The 21,309-nt window shown below is 37.1% G+C and overlaps 1 protein-coding gene across 1 annotated transcript; it reads right to left on the bottom strand.

Annotated features, from left to right (window-relative positions):
• Positions 1-1,056: 1,056 nt before the first annotated feature.
• Positions 1,057-20,338, bottom strand: LOC128124291 (vomeronasal type-2 receptor 116-like). Its single transcript, XM_052760453.1, has 7 exons — positions 20,319-20,338; positions 16,010-16,177; positions 8,567-8,867; positions 7,407-8,213; positions 6,418-6,636; positions 4,613-4,736; positions 1,057-1,985 (listed from the first exon to the last, which is right to left on the bottom strand). The coding sequence occupies exons 1-7, from the start codon at positions 20,336-20,338 to the stop codon at positions 1,057-1,059; spliced, it is 2,568 nt and encodes an 855-aa protein (XP_052616413.1).
• Between the last annotated feature and the right edge of the window lie 971 nt (positions 20,339-21,309).

Below are 21,309 nucleotides of genomic sequence, written 5' to 3'. Positions count from 1 at the left end.
TAAAAGGGAACTGGGGGCGGGGGGGGGGTAGTTAGCTAGACTTAAAACAGGTGGAAATGTGACATACATCATATGAGGGCAAATAAGGGATCCATGTAGTTAGACCTAGTTACTTGTTCTGATTGACTGACATTTGACATTGGGTAATAAAATATAATTCGAAGTAAGTCTACATTCTAACTTAGCATGCAACATGTTATTCAATGACTGATGAAATATTATGTTCAAGAAGATTACATTTACATTTTGAAAATCCCATATTCTTCAGTATAATTACATAAACATGAATGAAAGCATAATAATTTAGTGAAGAGCCTTGAGACTTTAAGAAACAGGTGGATGTTCTTGTAAAAATCTGTAATATTAAAATTTGAATATAAAATAAAATTTTGATCTATATATTTTACCACTGTGATTGAAAGACCAGATAAACTTTTACTAGGATACAATTTCAAAATTTAAAACATGTGATGAGTACAATTGGAAAAGAGAATATACTTGATGCTTTCAAGCAATTTAAATCAATAACATGAATCTTAGCAGTCTATATTATAAAAGGTTTCAGACAAGCCAAGATACATACTGAGGTCGTGCTCTTAAGAAAATACAACCTGGATTTCATGTGTGGATAACTCCAATAGCTCCAGTATAAAGAGGCTCTAATAAAATTGGATGACTGTAGACAGAAATTTTCCTGTAAGCAGATGACCATGTAAAAGCACAAAGGATCAAACTCATACCCTAACTGCATAACACATATTTTCAGTAGAGATCAACTGGACTTCATCTTTTTTTTTGGTTTTTTTTTTTTTTTTTTTTTTTTTTTTTTTTTTTTTTTTTTTTTTTTTTTTTTTTTGGTTTTTCGAGACAGGGTTTCTCTGTGTAGCTTTGCGCCTTTCCTGGAACTCGCTTTGGAGACCAGGCTGGCCTCGAACTCACAGAGATCCGCCTGGCTCTGCCTCCCGAGTGCTGGGATTAAAGGCGTGCGCCACCACCGCCCGGCGGACTTCATCTTTGAAATTCATGTTTAATATGAGAACTATGTTGAGTTTTAAACTAGGTTTTGAGAGGATTATTCCTTCTAGTATGTGGCCTGTTCCTGATATGATGAACTGAGTTCTTATCTGGCCTTATTAAGATAATATAGCACTTAGGGACAAAAATGAAGCCGAGGAGGGCTGAACTAGAAGCCAAGATAGAGAAGACTTCCATAGCCACCATGACCTTCCCCTTGGTGCTGTGGTAGACAGGGAAGAATGTGATCCACACACAGAAGAACACCAGCATGCTGAATGATAGGAACTTGGCTTCATTGAATGTGTCTGGCAGATTCCGTGACATGAAAGCCATAGTAAAACTCCCAAGTGCCAAGGAGCAGAGATATCCCTGTATACCATGGAAGGCAAAATCTGAGCCTTTGTTACACACAAGGATGATATGTCCATGTTCAGCATGAACATCTTGGTCAAGGAAGGGAGGAGAGATCCCTAGCCATATTCCACAGAAGACCAGGTGGATCAGAGTACATATGGGGATTATAAGGTTTGGAGCCTTTGATATTATTAACCACCTCACCACTCTCCTTGGAAAAGTAACCTTGAAGGCAATAACCACAGTGATAGCTTTGGCCAACACAGTGGCAAGAGCCACAGTGAAAGCACCTCCAAATGTGATCTGCTGCAGGATACAGGTTGTGGTGTTGGGACGGCCAATGAATAGCAAGGCACATAGGAAACAGACAGTGAGTGTGATGAGCAATGTGTAACTAAGGGTCCTATTATTAGCTTTGACAATTGGAGTGTCTCTGTGCTTCACAAAGAGTCCAAGAACCACAGTTGTGAGTACAGAGAAAGACAGAGCTATGGTTGTGAGAGACATCCCCAAGGGGTCCTTATGGTTAAGAAAACTCATAGCTTTCTGGAGGCAGTGTTTCTTCTCTGTCTTTGCATAATGACTCTCTGGACACTTCATGCACTTTTCCATATCTTATCAGAAATGAAGGTGAGATTTAATCCAAGCTGAAGTTATCCCTTTTATTCTAAGCCATTTTTCTGTACTTTTTGACAGAACTGCTATCTACATCACTTTCCTTTTTTCTCAGGGACAAAGAAACACAAACTCTGTAGTGAACATTTTCCTATTTATACCACCCAACTTCCTTATCTGATATTTCAGTTATTATTCATGTGAAGTTATAAAGTGTGTTGATCCAACTCAACCCTCTTTCCTCTTGCTCTATTCTTCAACTTCTCCCACTTTTACTTCCCAACTTAATGTGCGGTCTTATTTCTTCTTTTTACATTTTAAAACTCACTGAGTGTATTTAGTGATGCTAGTATATACATATTATGGGGACAACAACCGAAATATGGGCAACATTTCAGAGTCCACAACCTTAAAGTACAAGTGATGTTCCTCTTTTGTTAGTAGTTACAATTACTAGTAGCTTCTCATACAACCCATTTTCTTTATAGTGATGTAAATTAAATACACCTTACAGTTTTCTCTCTTATATACCTTCAAGCTTCTTGTGCTATTCATGTATCTCTTTTGCAAGTTATTAGAATACTGAATTACAATACAGAACATACTTTATTTCTGAAACCACTTCATAAGTCATACCACATTATTAATTTGAGTAGTGCAAAAGAGGGAATATGCCCTTGAAATTATTTCCATAAAAATACTCTTCTTAAACATAGGGTATCAGTTGTCTTATCATTATAAAATGCTTCAGTTTTCTAATATGGACTCTTCTCTGTGGAAGCTTTAGTAAATAGGCATTACTACATTGTTACAGGCTTGACTAGTGCACTAGTGAATAGTCATCATTCAAACTGGGGAAAGGTTAGAACTACTGAGACAGTTTTATGGTATGAAATAAAACAGTGTTATAATATTCTGCTCTTGAAAATTCAATAAGTTCATCTTGTATTTGAAGTACAAGAACAGTGATTTATGCACGCCAGATTTCCATTGTTATTTTTGTATGATTTTAAAAAGAAACTAATCACCAGATTTTCAATTTTATTTTGTTGACAAATTTTAATAACAAATATTATTGAACTCACTTTAGTAGAATAAAGTTTATTTTTATATACCTTGTAAATGTTTCCTCAGCTATTGTGACACATTGATATATCTGTTCTTAGGACCTACTTTCAAGGTACAACCTCAGGCTCTATTATTTCCTTCTCTTTTATGTGGAGGTGTTCATTTTGTTTTAGTTTTCTAAGTTTTAATGGACAACTAACATGTATAACTACATTCCTTAATAAAGGCAAATGGCACATGTTAGAAAAATGACTATGTGAGTGTGTGTGTGTGTGTGTGTGTGTGTGTGTGTGAATTTGTGCATGCATATTCACTAAAAGTTTGTTTCTTTTGAATAACAGCTTGAGGGCACAGTCTTTTACATCTCAATGTGGGATATCCATGAAAGAAGTTGCAGAAATAATGTAAAAGTCAGAGGTCATGAAATACTTCAAGGGAATAGAAACTTGTAGACACAGCTGGGCAGTTGAATATATAAAATTGAGGTTTGAATCCATTCATATAACATGTGAAAGCTCAGGGCAGACCAAATATCATTATGTATTGAGAGCTGGCATAAAATACTACACTTAACTGAGAAGTTATTTGACCTCATAGCTGTTATAATGGAAAGACACTTTACACTTTAAGAATGTGGCAGTAGGAATTAGTCCATATTCCATTCGGAATTGCACTCGAAAGTGTATTTGGGTAGCAGAAACTGAATTCAATGAGTTTTTCTTAATTTTTTTAACAAAAGAGAAAAGAAATTAGGTAGGAAAGTAGATTTGGGAGGGTATGAATATGATCAAAATACATAGTATGAAATTCTCAAAGAGTAGAAAATATTTCAAAATTTCAAAATTGAAATTAACCTGGTTACAAATTTATTATTAGGTATGGAAATACCAGCTTATAAAGATTTTGCTTCTCAATGAAATATGCTGTGAATACATTTAGGACCTATTCTTCTAAATGGAGATTCTATATTTCATTGCAGCTCTTAGGTCTTGGTACAATTCTCAGTAACAGACTGTTGGAACTGCTTTGAGGATGTTGTTTTATATATGGTTTCTCAGAATTGGAGCATAAAAATGGACATAATCCTATTCATTAAGGAAATTTGAAATTTTAGTTATGCTCTACAGTCAATAATTATATAGTGGGGATATTAAACACAAATTTCTAATTTTCTGTTCTTGCTAGGAAGAATCATTATTAAAATAACCTATCCTACATTTAGGTGAATTCTAATTATTATTAAAATACATTTAGGAAAACATCCATTTTGTGTAATTTATTACTGTGTTAAATTATGTGGGGAAATAAAGCATATTGATTAGTACAGAGAAAAGGGGTTTCCTGTAGGAAACAATAGCTGAAGTTGATCATAAATGTAAATCAATTATAAATTTCTGTGCCTACTCTGCACTATTTCAAGACATGGTGATGCACATTTCATATCCTAAATAAGAGAAGGAATACATTTGTCTCACTTCTTTCTAGATATTTTTCAGTTTTTAAGATAATGCAGAATCCTGTAGAAATGTGGAACCATTCCTGGAAGATTTATTCTTACCTGTCTCATTGGAAATCTCGTTGTCTGCACAAGGAGTGCAATCATAGCAGCAAACAGCCTTGCCCTCTAGGGAAACTTTCCTGAATCCAGGACCACAGCTCTCACTGCACACAGACTTAGGAATCTGAGAGAAAATGGAGCAAAGTTAACAAATTTTCATGGTTTATTGAAAGTCTCAAGCCGGGCGGTGGTGGCATATGCCTTTAATCCCAGCACTCAGGAGGCAGAGCCAGGCATATCACTGTGAGTTCGACGCCAGTCTGGTCACCAAGTGAGTTCCAAGAAAGGCACAAAGCTACACAGAGAAACCCTGTCACAAAAAAAGGAAAGAAATTTTCAATAATATTTTTAGTATCACATAACTAATTTGCAAGTTTTATTCCTATAAAAGTAGAAAAGGAATTTGAGCATCTGTGATCTATACACAATTGGTCTGAGGATTATCCCATTATTATACAGTTTGGATCATAATGAAGTAGGGACAGTTTTGATGCACGGAGGTCATAGAAGACATGACCTAAAAGGTCAAGTGGTTCTTCCAGATGGATCTTGTCATTGAGCTTGCTTTCTAATGCATTGAGAAACCTTTATTTCCACCATGATTGTAAGTCTTGCTTGTCAACTTAACAGGACTTATAATCACCATGTAAACAAATTGTTGAGCATCCCTGTGAGTGTTTCTAAAGAAAAGTTTAAATGGTTTACCCTGAGAGTGAGCATCATCATTCTGTAGGCTGTTTTCTCAGAATAAATAATGAGAAAAAGGTGATTCATTGTATTTACTTTTCTTCTATTGACTGAGAATATGATGTCATCAGTCACCTCATCCTCCTAGAGCAATCAATTTCCTAAGATAAGAGCTGAAGGCTTATACTGTCATCCAAAAGAAACACTTGTGTAAGTTACATTAGGTATGTATGTATCTTCAGTAGCAGAAAAAGTAATAACATAAACACATGCACGCTATAGTATTTCAATTCAAGGGATGGATAAAAGTAATGGTAACTGTTTATCTTCTGTATTTTTAAGCATGGAATCAAGACGAACTACTCAAATTTCAGAAACAGTGAAGGAATTCTAATAGAGACATTGTGAATTGGTTTGAATGAAAAGTGGCAATTATAAACTCAGATATGTGAATATGTATTTCCTCAGTGGTGGTGCTAGTTGAGAGTTATTGCAATGTTAAGAGTTGCAGACTTATTGGCAGAGTTATTTCAGTGGTTGGGGATTTTGAAAATTTATGATCCTCACCTAATTTCAGTATTCACTCTCTGCCTCCAGTGTGTGGACTGAGACATTTTTTTCAGCTTCCTACCCATCTCTCCACAGATGCGACACACTGGCATGCCTCCTGAGTATAAAGGACACCCAAAACTCCAGAACCATAAGTCAGATAAACTCTTTTTTCCAAAAGTCACTTCTGGTGATGGTGTTTGATAATAGCAAGAAAATATAATTTATTCAGTTTTCTGTTGTGAATGTAGAGATTTTCTACATCAGAGTATCCTGGGAGACTTTATGAGAATTGCATATACCACTTCTCAGGTGTACTTAATTTGTGTCAAAGTGATGAAATTTAACCCATGCACCACTGAATATTAGCAGACATTTAAATCTTAAAAAGTCCTTTTTAAATAATCAGGGGATTATAGAGCACCGTCTTTTAGTAGTTATTTTTTGTCTTTGTCTACTGGGAATTTTATAGTACTGGGATTTAATTTCAAAAGTAGAAGTTGTTATACTGGAGGATATATTGGTATTATTATGATAAGTTTAATGCATTGAGATAACATATAACCCACCTCTAAATATCTTTCTGTCCATTGTATCATCTTCTCAGAAAAAGTCAACTGTTGACTCTGTGGAGCATTGGGCAAAAAATTTCCTACTTTCACTTTAAGTCCAAGACCCTTTGGAAAATTCCAAAAGTTGAGAATATCATACTTATCATCATCTAACTTCTGTTTCCATTCTAAAGCCATATTGGCTCCCATGTGGATATTCCTCAAGAAAGGATGAAGATGAAAGTGATGCAAGAACATGTTTTAATGTAGGTCTGATAGTTTGACCAATAATGGATTATAGAATAACTCTCAATGTTCATAATCTGTGGTGTAGGACACAATAATAATGTAGGTATCATTGAAGGTCAGCAATGTTGACCTATGTAAATGGGATACAATTCTACATCTGTGGAACGGTCAGCCTCAAGAACATCTTCTATACAAACTTAGAAATGGAATCGGTGAGTATTGATTGAAGCAAATCTCATTTTCTTTAATAGAAAGCTATACCCATTTACACACAGGGTTCATCCCAAAGTTCATTGAATAAAATGTGGGTACTTATGACTAAATAGTAGTTAAAAGAAATCATTTATGTACTAACAACTTGGGATAATGAGCTTTCATTTTTTCACTAAGAAAATTCTTAGGTTTCTGGTGTAATCATTACAATGAAAAAATTGTGCAGCTATTTGTGACATAAATTTTATATTCATTAAAATCATTTCCTCCTTGCCACTAGCACCTTATTCCTCAGCAACATGAACAGAAAGATCTGCACTGACATGGAAGATAGGATAACATGTGAAGAATCTCCTGTAGATGGACACACACACACACACACACACACACACACACACACATACACACACACACATGCACATGGGAATGTATACATACATATACTATATGTAAAATTCTGAAATATGTAATACCTAATTTGGTGCCTCTGAAGACTCTCAAAATTTCACATTGTTGATGCTCTAATACAATGGAAGGAATATTACCTGCCAGGGGAAGAACACCAATCTTTCCCCATTTCCATATGGTTGCATTTGTACTTGATGAAGACTCATCTCATGGAGACTCTGGGCCACAGTATAGACAGCCTTGTATGTATTGTAGCTGTCTTCACTCATTACCATGTCAAACATATGTCTAGGCAGTAAATCCAAGGAAGCATTGTTTTGGCAGTTCTCCAAAAGATGACAATCCAGCTCTGAAAATGAGCACTTGAAGAACAAAAACCACAATTTAGGAAGGTAATTGTCTTTTGGGTATTTATAAGGATTAACTGTTTGGATAAAATTTTTAAATTCAGCCACCTGCTCATGGTGTTGTGAAAAAATGAGACTTCCATGGAATGAATCCAGCAAGAAATAATCAGCGCTATTAGTAACATCCCACTCAGAGGTCATGACCCAGACTTTACTTGTGAAAATTTGTTGTCCTAGATTTGTCATTAAACCTTGTAACAAATCATTGTCACCATAAATGATGATAATATTGGCCCATGTTTCCTGGATGATGCCAAGACTTTTCCAGTATTTGTATGAAAATGAATTCCAGGTGCTTTGGATCATTTCAACAAAAGCTATGCAGACTTGATTTTTCTCCATATTTTGTCTGATATCTGCTAGAAACTGAGTCCCTCTGTGATCATCTGGCATAAGCAGCCCAACCCATGTCCAGCCAAAATGAAGCATCAAAGAGACCATGGCAAGAGACAGAGTTGTGCCTTGGGGGGCCATCTGGTAGAGAGACATAAACTGACTTCGGTCACTGAAGATAGGCTCAAAAGGACCAACAGTGAGCTGAAGAGAAAAAAAATGGAAACAAGAGAAAGAACAATGGCATTATGCACAATCCTTGTTCTGTAGAAACATAAGGAAATGGTTAGCACAATGTTGGATTCACCCTGATTGTAAGACAAATTTCTGTGAGAGAGGTTTTCAGAAAATGACTGGCCTATTTTTTTTTTTATTAATCCTCCTTGTCTACTCCAACCTCCCCTTTCTTTTCCCAGTGACTGAAATAAAGGTCTGTCTCAAATTATCTGTACAATTGTCATTGACACCTAACTAATACAATTATAACTTTTTACCTATGGACACACCTGAAATGTCAGCAAAGGAGATCTGCATTTTTATCCCATACAAGTCCTCACCTGTGGAAATTTGTAGAGCTGAAGCAGTGTCCCAATATGGGCAGATTTTGCCCACGATGGTCCTGTTATTGCAGCAGTTGACTTTCTCTCCTTTAAACAGTTATAATTACAGTGAAGACTGCGAAGGTTACTCAGGCCTGTGAGCCAAATAAGAGCATTCATAAGAATGTTTTTCTCACTGTATGGGATGTTATAGAAGTCAAATCCCAGAGATATGTTTGGTAAAAGATGAGGGTTCCTGTTGATCTCATCAATGGCAAATACCAGGGTCAGAACCAACTGATATATTTTAAAATTATAACTGCAGAGATTGAATAAAAAATATACCCAAGAAAATTACAAACCACACAGAACTGCAGATTCCAACTACAAAGACTAAGGCACAGATTCCAGAATTCCTGGGTGCAGCTGGGTATTTAAGTGTTTGTGGAAACTGCAATGCCTATACATAAGCACAGTAGGAGAACTAAGACCCTAATCTTGACTGAGACTAAATGAAAGACATTCAAGGCTTTAAACATATCACTGATTTTGGCTCCAGCCCTAGAACTTCCGGATGCCCCAAAACCTTTTCATTGCCAATGCATGACACAAAACACAAAGGAGTTTTATACATATGTTGGGACCATGGAAATTCCCTGTGATACATCAATCCAAATGATTGGACCCTGTAGCCATATGTTGTCCCATATGTCAAATATGTGTGGAGAGTACTGCTAGCTTAATAAAAGAATGCAATCGAGTTGACTGTTTTAAGATCTGATAATCACAGTATCTAGGAAAAAAGAGGTTTTCTAATGAGCAAAAAAAAAAAAAAAAAACAATCAACTGTTTAATGACTGTTTGACCCAGTACAAGACTCTACTCCTGGCCCCAACTTGGGTTCAGTTTGTTGTCAATCAAGCTATCCCTCTTGACTGATTATGACCTACAGGGACTCAGATAAGACTGTCACCAGATGAATGATGAAACCAGGAATGTGGGAGATGTGTAGCTAGAGTTTTCCTGCCTGGCCCACAGTCAGGACAAATCTCTGACACCCGCCAGCCCCACAGCCATTCAGACCCAACCAAATAAACACAGAGACTTATACTGGTTACAAACTGTATGGCCATGGCAGGCTTCTTGCTAACTGTTCTTACAGCTTAAATTAATCCATTTTTATAAATCTATACCTTGCCACATGGCTCGTGGCTTACCGGCATCTTCACATGCTGTTTCTCATCATGGCGGCTGGCAGTGTCTCTCTGACTCAGCCTTCCACTTCCCAGCTTTTTTCTCCTCCTTGTCCCGCCTACACTTCCTGCCTAGCCAATGGCCAATCAGTGTTTTATTTATTGACTAATTAGCAACACATTTGCCATGCAGAACATCCCACAGCACTTCCCTTTTTTTTTTTTTTCCAGAAAGGAAGGTTTCAACCTTAACAAAGTAAAATTACATATAATTTGGGAATTTGGGCGTAGCTTCTCTTACTACTTCCTGCTGGAGGGGGGTGCTGTATCTTATGGGGATACAAAGAAAATTTTAGAATTATAGAATAGTCCATGAGGGTGTATCGTCTGAGCCAGTTGCCTTCAAATCGTTCTGGATGTTGGATCATCTGGGCCATGGTGTCATCGGAGACCTTTCAGGAGGTCTTGGCTGCTCAAACCTGATGTATCTTAATCTGGAACAAATCCATAGCCTCTGGCTTTCTGTGGGAATAAAAGCAGAGTCTCCTTTCCAAAGTAACATATCCTTATATCCAAATTTTGAAGTCAAGGTACCTTTAAAATATACATTTTAGCATAACTCAACAGCTTTTACAATCAAATGTTTTTCTGCAGTTAAAAGTCCCAAAGACAACACAATGCAGATTCTCTGTGTAATATCCATTTTTACGTGGCTTATTTTTTATACTACCTTTACTGTCTCTTTAAAGACTTTATTTTTTAAAACTATGTATTTATTTCTATAACTCTATATATCATCTTTTTTGTCTCTTTTAAGCCTACGTATATTTTACACATATTGTAAACTATTACATCTGAATCTGTCTTATTGTGAATCTATTGCCTTAAACTGCAGCAGCTGTAGCTGCTGGCTCCACCCACCTTAGCTTCCCAACATGGCATTTTCCACCAGCTCTGGGAGCTATCGTGGGTCTCTATGCTTTTATCCAAGCAGCGTGTAGCCCAGAAACCTCTTTTTTTTTTGTTTTGTACCTGCAAAGGCTAAATCCACCATGCAGCTTAATGTGCCACTTGCAAAGGCCTCATTCCCGCCAAACTGCAGGTCGAGCACGCACTCTAGGAACCCACCAGTAGCTCAAACAGGCAGCTGCCGCTCATTTGAGAGAGACAATTAGGAAGCTGTTTTTAGCTCCGTTTTAGAATCTTTTTTTTTCTCAGTTTTTAGGTGGAAACTCTTGCCACCACGTTGGACGCCATTTGTAGCTAGAGTTTTCCTGCCTGGCCCACAGTCAGGACAAATCTCTGACACCCGCCAGCCCCACAGCCATTCAGACCCAACCAAATAAACACAGAGACTTATACTGGTTACAAACTGTATGGCCATGGCAGGCTTCTTGCTAACTGTTCTTACAGCTTAAATTAATCCATTTTTATAAATCTATACCTTGCCACATGGCTCGTGGCTTACCGGCATCTTCACATGCTGTTTCTCATCATGGCGGCTGGCAGTGTCTCTCTGACTCAGCCTTCCACTTCCCAGCTTTTTTCTCCTCCTTGTCCCGCCTACACTTCCTGCCTAGCCAATGGCCAATCAGTGTTTTATTTATTGACTAATTAGCAACACATTTGCCATGCAGAACATCCCACAGCAGAGATGCAATACGTACTTTTAATAAAATTATTTGTGCCTAAACCAGGAAACTCATCCCAGGAAGAGGAACTGATTGTTCTAGCCCAGCATCTCATATGGGGAAAACGAAACTCCACTACAATATACATGGACCATCAGTTGATATGATTTTACAAGTGGGTTTGTCAACTGTGTGATCTATAGAGAAAGATGGTTTCTTACTGCTGGAAAAAAGGACATTAAAAAATCTTGGCCCTCCTATGGACTACGTGGCTTCCCTAGAAATTGCTGTCCTCCATGGACACACAGTTGAACTCACTGTCCGACAGCTGACACTAAAACTTATTGATGTTCTGATGACACATACCACAAAACAGTGCAACCTATGACTGCAGGGTAAAGAAAAGTGGTCAGTACAAAACTATATGTAGTCAGGAGGTTTCCTAGGTCCTGGCCTGATGACAGTTGGGGCAAATTTCTCCTACTTGCATCCCCCAAGTAAACACACAGAGATTTATATTAATTATAATTGCACAGCCATGGCTCAAGGTTTTTGCTAGCTAGCTCTTATATCTTAAATTAGCCCATAACAATTAATCTATGTATCACCACATATTCTATGGCTTTACCCATGCCCTATTAAAGTTTGCTCCATGTCAAGTTCATATATGACACTAAAATGTGGGGTTTTTGCTGCTTGAATGCTTTATTATTAGATTTTTAAATTGAAAATGCACTAAGATAGGTCTGGAGTACATCATATTTGTTTCTTGGAAGAGGACAATGGGAGAGAGAAGAAACACAGCCATGCTTAAGAACTTGAGTTCATCAAACATGGAGGTCAGACAGAGATGGAGAAGCCACATTGCATGGAAAATGGCTTCAGAGAAAGAGAAAGGAAGCCCAAGATATCACAGAAGCATAGGTAGGATCTATCCAGAACCCAAAAGATTGAAATAGAAAGAAAAAAAATGAAATTAGGATTTTAAGAATGAGCACTCAGCTGTGTTCAAAACCAAGGAAAGTTATGACATACTCAAGTATGTAAATGTTGTGATCTGGATATTCACTATTGTTATTCACAAGAAAGTTCAATCCTATCTCCTATGTACTAGTTAAAATTGATTTTGGATTTCAATATATTTCATGGACATTAATTTTTAAAAATTTTGACTAACATGAAAAACATAAAAATTGGCAAAAATGTTGAGAAATAAAAATACAAGATTCTTTCTCTTCATAAATATATTTTAGTAACCTATGATGTACAATATTGTCACTGGATGATTGCTGTAGAAGATGGACAGACATATTGAAAGGTTTAGAAATCAGAGAATGTGTTGTAGGAATTATTGTCCCTGCATTGCCTAATTTCAACTGGAAATCATAGATGTCATTATTTATTAATTCAATTACATTAGGTATGAGAGTGACATGGGATAAATTAATATTTATTAATCTTATTAGACAAAATCAGTCTAAAATGGTTCAAATTATTACTGAATGTGAATACAGTGATAGATAGACACATATATTTCTCCAAGTGACACATTGAGGTAAGTAATAAAAGAATTCCCATAGTGCTAACAATGACAGTCATCTGTACTCACTTCTGCGAAAACCCAAAAACATTCTTACACCAGGTAGGTTGGTGTGTATCTGATTAGCTGTATGTGTGTTTCTTGTTGTGTTGTAAAATACCATGGCAGATTACACATTCTTTGTGAAACACCCTAAGAAAAGGGGAGCTAGCAAATAAGATCTCCATGCTAATGAAAAGTACCAAGTGAGGATAAACAAAGCACAGTGGATACAACAGAATGGATACCAAAGAAAGGCTTTCATATAAACTAATGCAGTCCACAGAGACCTTCATACAAAGATGTAGAGAGCATTCAAAGTTCACTGTGACCATATGAAGAGAAAAGGCCACAGAGCTTCATTTCACGGAAAGAAGAGATCGATTATGAGGCCACAGGCAGCAATGGAGGGAAGAGCTCAGAATCATGATATAGATAGACATCGAGATATTTTCACTGCTAATACACAAAAGGAAGACAGATTGTGAGGAAACATGAAAGCTGACTTTACTATCTGAGTTATGCTCCAGAAAATTGATAGTTATATCTCTTTATTGCTTTTTTTCAATTCCACAAAAATACTATACATATATATATATATATATATATATATATATATATATATATATATATATGGTATTATTCTTAACTATTTGTCTTAAAAAAGATACTAAAGGCATTTATTGTTATCATTAAAAAACAATGTTGATAAATCTTGGCCATTCCAAGTTAAGTTATTTGTTTGAAAATTTTTACATTTTATAATCAATGTCTTATCCTGAAAGTTTCATGAACATGACTGCCTGAACATGATATGAATTAAGAAGACAATAATAGATATACTGAAGTAGCTGGGAGAAAGATCACAGGGTCTTATTTCTAGACAAAAAACTAGAGGCAACTAAGGAAATCAAAAGTCAGAGAAATAGTCTTCTACAGGGAAAAGCAAAGCCATCTAAAATCCAATAAAAAATGGTCATCCTCAAAACTATGCATAGGAGTACATTAATGTAGACAGATCTGTTTGTAGTTAGGAACATGTATATATATATATATATATATATATATATATATATATATATATATATATATATATATATATGTGTGTGTGTGTGTGTGTGTGTGTGTGTGTGTGTGTGTGTGTGTGTACCCTTATGTTCATGTATTAATAATTTTTTAAACAGTCCATAAATTTGGAAGGAAGGAAGAAGAGTTATGTGACAAAGTTTGGAGGTAAGGAAGGAAAAGAGAAATACTCCAATTACATTACATTTCAAAAATAAATGAAGTAATAAAATTTTAAAGCAAGCATCCCACAGCAAAGTATTTTAGAATAAGCTGCAAGGAAATGCTTTTCGATTTTGATGTGTGAAACTGCTCACAAAAGGGCATATATTTATAGTAGAGGAGGAAAAACTCCTAACATCCATATTGTAAAAGATAATATTCATATGATACATGGATTTTTGTCACATTATTAACAGAAATGTTTGGAGATTTGGGGTAATCAACTTTGATAAATCTAGTCAACCAAAATTTAAAGACAATGGGATAGACATGTTCTTCATCTCATACATTTCTAGAGACAGTAACAATTTTAATTTGGAAAGATAACAGGCACCATGTATAACAGGATTTATCATATGGAAAATAATATAGTTCACCTAGGGCAAAATCCTAGAACTGAGTATGGGATGAATTTGATGTCAACACACACATGGTGGGAGGTTAAGTTGTTCTTCCACAGATGATCTCTCATCTGCATGTGAGACCTGAGGCATGAGTGTCCATGGACACACAAAAAATTAGGTAAAAATGTCTTGTAAAGTCTGTATCATGTGCAGTCCATTAGACTAAGTCATGTTGCCTCAAAAGAAAACTTACATTAGTCTGGAAATTAATATATAATTTTATGTTTGTATATCATATCATCTGAATAGTTATAATAGACCTAAAGTAAAATCTGTTTAAAAATTTAGACCACACAAAAACCAAAGTAGTGAAGAAAAATTCCTGCCCACAGCTAAGATGTTTTGTAATCTTGATAATTAAGATGATCATTTCTAAATATGTAAAAATTATATGCATGAAAAAGACAAAGAAACTTAGAGAGCAGACATATTCCCTCTTTGAAAACATATATGCACTCTCTCAGTGTAATAAAGAATGTACTCAGAAGCCTTACAAAATAATTTTAGCTTTAAGATCTATACATTTCTTGTTCCTCAACATGTACGAAAAAATTAGGAAAGGTGTTGTACAATGGAAGATTTTGAGATTTTGAGGGAGTTATGGAAAGTGAGAAACACATACATATTACTCTTTCATAGTAACAAAAATATTTCTCTACCACAAACTTAATTTTATTTCTGACTTAGTAAGAAACAACCCTAAGTGGCCACAATCTTGTCAATGTTTCTTATGACAACATCCATGAAAATGAAATTAAAAACTTGTTAGAAATGCATGGAAAGACATGCAAAAGAGAAAAATGATTCTTGTAGTAAAATCTTAGTAAATAATTAATTTAACTAAAAATTTTTGAAGACAGTCATAGCTGTTTGACAACAAGCAACTATTGCCAACTTCTAAATCTGACATCCTTACTGCTAAATCAGTGGTAACTGGCATATGCAAACTTCTTACTCTACCATCACATCCCTCCATAGTAACAACTTTTGATGGCATCACCTCTTTTTACATGATTACATATAGACTTCTAGAGTGTCCTGAAGAGCAAGGTAAACTTTAATAAAACCATCCTCCCTCTGAAGACCTAATATGAGAAACATGTGACTGTAAAGGCATGGCCAAGGAAGATTCAATATTTCAATTGTCATATTTGGAAACAAAAATCAATAAACAAACAAGCAACTTATTGTATCATCTTTGAGAATAGAAAATAAATGAAGAATAACATACAATTAAATAAGGAACTTTGGATTGGAAGAGGGTATTTCATGATAAAAATAAGAACCATAGGAGCTTGAATACACATATCACCTGGGTCATTTGTAACTTGAAATCTGAAACAGCATAAATGAACAACAACACTTACTGTATTCGAAAGTTGGTGTAAATGTTTGGCAGATAAGGATGTGGAACTTTGTTGTCTGTGTACACAGTATGAACTGGGAAAAATACACCAATGGTTACATCTCCTTCATGGTGAAAATCTTCTTTGATTCTGATATAACACTCAGCGGAGCTATAGGCGTATGCATGACTGTGATTAAACAAGATCCTGATAATAATAACCAAAAGAAAACATCCCACCAACACACATGTCTGCTCAGACATAAGTCTGATGAATCCAGATCTCACACTGTCCAGCAGGTTTAAACTTAGCTCAAGTGTTTGTGACCATATGCACTTTTAACTTTATTGATGGGTGAGGCTGTCACAGTAACCCAGAGAGCTGTCACACTCTGAGCACTTTCTTATACCTCTTCCACTGCCACCGAGAATTCTGGAACTCTTTCTACCCTTGGGCTATGCATCTGAGGCCCTGTATTCAGGTGAAAAACAAGCTGGAAAATATGTTTATAGATTTTCTTCTGCACCCGTAGGCACCATAATTTCACCTAAAACAACAGGCAGTAAGAGCTCAGGGATGAACTCCTCTTTGGATTATTTGGTCACAAGAATGAAGCAAGAAACTTTTCATATGAAAACAACTGAGATTGGTATTAACAGTCGACATTAGAGGATGGCATTCCAAGTGTAGTGAGTAGAGAAAGGGCCAAAATCCTATGATGGAGGGAACCCCACATCATGATTTTCCAAACCAAAAGAAGTCAGTAGATTCTACCTTGCTTAGTGTCTGTGTCTCAGAGATTCTTTGCTTCTATGATACATCTGTATATGAATATTAATATAATGTCCACATTTAGTAAAATCTGCTTATTTCTCACTTTGAGAAAATTAATAATCTTACTAAATTATTCAGATCCAAATTGACCAACTAACTGAGACATGAATTTTCTTGTTTAGATTCTATGCTTTGTGCTACTGTACCTCTGCTGTCCTAGTTAATCCTCAGTAAATAATTGTGTAGATGTGTTGTTCTGATAAATACCTGTACCTAGTGCAGTGAGTTGACCAGCTACTTACCCTGTTCTGAGAATATGAGAATGATAGGAAATCCTTCTCTTTTCACTATAAAGCATAATAATTTAATAGCCTCTAAATGTACTCTTCACCTAACAAACCAAATGAAGCTGTTATAAGCAGAGTTCTATTTCCTAGTTCACAGGATAAGTTAATGCAGTGAAAGTCTTTTGTATTATGTTGTATAAATGGGTTGGTGCTCCAACACATTAATAAGTTCCCTAAAGAAAGGATGGAAGAGTGGAGTGAATAAAATCCCACAGACAGTTGTCTGAGGATTGATAAATGTTATTATTTCTTTTGAATCATGTGCATTAGAAGACAAACTGAAACATCTCAAATAGTCCAGTTGGCAGTGAAATTAGTAAATCCCTCCATCACTTGTGCTTCAGGAACATAGAAAGCAGGAGGAACTGATTTAACCAAACAGGATATCTAGAGGCTCTGTGAATGTCTTCTAAGTAATTGCTATTTATGCACAACCCTATTTGGACTTTGTCACTTATATCCTATGATATTTTGGTTTTTGTTTTAGCATATTATATCTGATTTTATATCTTGTTGTTACCTCTTAGAAGCTCATTCTTTTAAATGAGAGACAGAAATCAAGGGGATCTCTATATGATCGAGGAGTGGGAGGGAGTGGTATGAGTAGAGGGAAGGTAAATTGATCAGGATATATTGTATGAGTAAAGTATCTGTTTTTAATAAAAGGAAGAAAATTCAAAAGAAGAAAGCAAAATGCTTTCACCTTAATGGACTAGATACTTATTCTTGTTATGAATTTTCTTATCCAGAGCCTAATGCACATGTCAAAACTAACATTGAGTGTCTTATTGAGTATCTTACACACCATCATGGTATTCCAGACAGCATTGTTTCTGTGTGTGTGTGTGTGTGTGTGTGTGTGTGTGTGTGTGTGTGTGTGTGTGTGTTTCTGTTTTAATCACAATCAGTTTCAGCTCCCTCCCCTCTTCACGAGTCCTCCTCTCATCCCTATTCACACAACAGACACATCCAGTTCTCCTTCCCTGTTCCTCTCCAGAGACATGTGGGCCTCCCACAGATATCAGTCAGCCATGGTGTATAAAGTTTCAGTAGGACTGGACACTTCCTCTTCTATCAATGCTAGAAGAGACAATCAGAAGGAGGAATCAGATAACAGAGTCAGACCCAGCCCCTCATAAGACTGTTAGGATTCACACAAGAAGACTAAGCTATACCACTGTAACATATATGCACAGGGATTAGGTCAGTCACATGAAGGAGAGTACTTAGATAATCTTAGGAATCTGAGGACAACTCTGTGATGAGCTAGAAACCTAGAGCACTGGAAACTCCCAGGAATAGATGAGGGTGACACTAGCCAAGACTCTTAGCAATACAGGATATGGAGAGCAAACCAGTCATCTCCTATAACCAGGCACATCTTTCGGTGGAGGGACTAGGACACTAATGGAGCATTATTTCTTACAAAGGAACTCTCTTCACAGGAAGACATTTACAACATTAGGCCAATATTCATTGAAACCACTAGTTTAATATGTCCTCCACTATCCTTTATCAACAAGCTTGGTGTAATGGTAACATAGCTTTTCACAGGTAAGATACCATTTATGTGGTGTTTGTACAAAGGGCTGTGACAGTCCTTCCCAGAAGGTGGTAAATGCTTTGAATCAGGATGCAGTGTATTGTATGCTGTCTTTCTTAGCCATCAGTTATGGGTCAAGGAATTCTGGTGTGGAAATTGGAATGTTTCCACTCAACATTACCTCTCATGTCCCAGGGAAAAATGCTTATTTATGCAAGGATTTTATGGACTGCTCTCCTAGAAATGTGCTTTCAAGAGCTGGAGTACTACTGCCTGGAAACACTATAATTATTTCTTCAAATTAGAACTTGATATTTCATCCTGGTCAAGTTGAGCTGTCAATGGCCTCATGTGACCAGGTTTCTGTAGGAATAATGGTGCTAGGAAATGGGATTAGTCCACACTACTGAGGGAAATACTGGTTGTTTTTGTACAATGAAAGAATAGAAGGTTGTGTCTGGATTACAGCAGATCCATTAGGAATATGGTCTATGTTACTATGTCCGGTGATTAATACTGTAGGAAACTGAAACCAAAACCAGTCCATGTAGGATGTTACAGAGCCCATGACTTTCAGAATGAAGTTAGACATCATACATTCAGGGAAACACTCAAGACCTTCATAGGTGCTTTGCTATAGTGTGGGGGAAATGAATAATGAGAGATAGTAGAACAAGTTTATTACTATCGGCACTCACTCTACTGACTGTAACAATTCTTTTCCCTTGCCAGCCTCTCAGGTAGACCCAAAAGTCTGGGATACCCAAAACCCTTCTATTGGTGTACACCATCCGCCTATTATTATCCAGCTACAAGATCTTGCCAGATATATCACCCAAGCTCAGTACCCTCTCTCTCACTCCAGAGCCTAAGAGGACTTAAGCCTATCATTTCTGACCTTCTCAGGAAAAAGCTGCTCTGCCTAACCTCTTCACCTTTTAACACCCCTATACTTACAGTTAAAAAGTCTAATGGAACCTACCGCCTGGTTCAAGACCTCCAGCTCATTAACTCTGCAGTGGTCCCCCTCCATCCTGTAGTGCCTAACCCTTATACTCTCCTGTCCACTATACCTTCGGGAACCTCTCACTTCTCAGTTCTAGATCTCAAAGACACCTTCTTTTCTATTCCTCTCAGTCCTCAGTCTCAAAATATCGTTGCTTTCACCTGGACTGACCCTGACACTCACCGGTCCACACAGCTGACCTGGACTGTTCTGCCGCAGGGATTCAAAGACAGTCCACACCTATTTGGTCAGGCTCTGGCCTCTGACCTGCTTTCTCTGTCTCACCCTGGCTCTAAACTAATACAGTATGTATTATATTATATTATATATGTATGCATGATATTTTACTCTGCTGCTCGTCCTTACAGGTTAGCCAAATTAACACCATTGCTCTCCTAAATTTCTTATCCATCTGGGGTTACAGGGTATCTCCTTCTAAAGTTCAGCTGTCAACTCCCCAGGTCACCTATTTGGGTCTATCCATTACTCCAACTCACAAGGCTATTACTATAGACAGAAAACATCTAATCCAGTCCCCCACAGTCCCTTCTACTAAAAAGGAGATTCTGTCTTTCCTAGTAATAGCTGGCTTCCTACGGTCTTGGGTTCCATCTTTTTCTCTCCTTGCTCACCAATTGTATGAGGCAGCTTAGGGCTCACCACATGATCCTCTCCTCCATCCTGTCACTAAACCTTTCCAAAAGCTTCAACAGGCCCTTCTTCAGGCCCAGCACTTCATCTCCCAGACTTAACCCATTCCTTCTCCCTCTATGTAGCAGAGAAGGAGGGATTTGCCCTGGGAACTCTAGGACATCAGCTGGGACCCTCCTTTGCACCTGTAGCCTATCTGTTAAAGAAGCTAGACCTTACCATTCAGGGCTGGGCACCTTGCATCTGTGCCTTAGCAGCTGCAGAGCTCCTTATTCGGAAATCAGAAAAGCTAAGCTTTGGGTCACCCATTATTGTGTTTTCTCATCATAATCTGTCCCATCTTTTAACTTATAAAGGCTTACACACTTTACCTCCTTCCTGTGCTCTTTCTCTCCAGTTGGCATTACTAGAAGATGTCACACTTACTTTCTGGACTTGTCCACCTCTTACTATTTCAAGCCTCCTCCCTCAACCTAATGCTGAATATTCTCCTTCTCATTCCTGCACTGAAACCTTAGAGGAACTGTTACCTCACCCTTCACACATACAGGAGAGCACATTGCCTCAGGCTACTTATACCTGGTATACAGATGGCAGCTCCTTTTTATATGAAGGGACCCGTAAAGCAGGTTATGCCATAGTGTCAGATACTGAGAAAATAGAGGCACAGGCATTACCCACACACAAAACTAACCAACAGGCTGAGCTGATAGCTCTCACCCATGCCTTCCAACTGGCACAGGGACATTCTCTAAGTGTTTACACAGACTCCAAATATGATTTTCATATCCTCCTTCCCATGCTGCTATTCGTAGGGAGCGTGGCCTTCTCACAGCAAAAGGGGGATCCATATCTAACTCAGACCAAATAATGGCCATGCTGGAGGCTTTCCACCTCCCCAGGCCTACAGGAATTGTCCACTGCTGGTCTCACCAGACTGATAGCTCCATTATCTCTAGGGGAAACAACCGGACTGACCAGGCAGCCAGCCTACACCCTC

This window comes from Peromyscus californicus, unplaced genomic scaffold (genome assembly GCF_007827085.1).
Source record: "Peromyscus californicus insignis strain IS unplaced genomic scaffold, ASM782708v3 Scaffold_4__1_contigs__length_199733344, whole genome shotgun sequence".
NCBI classification, from domain to species: Eukaryota; Metazoa; Chordata; class Mammalia; order Rodentia; family Cricetidae; genus Peromyscus; species Peromyscus californicus.
This window is presented reverse-complemented; position numbering and strand designations above follow the sequence as displayed.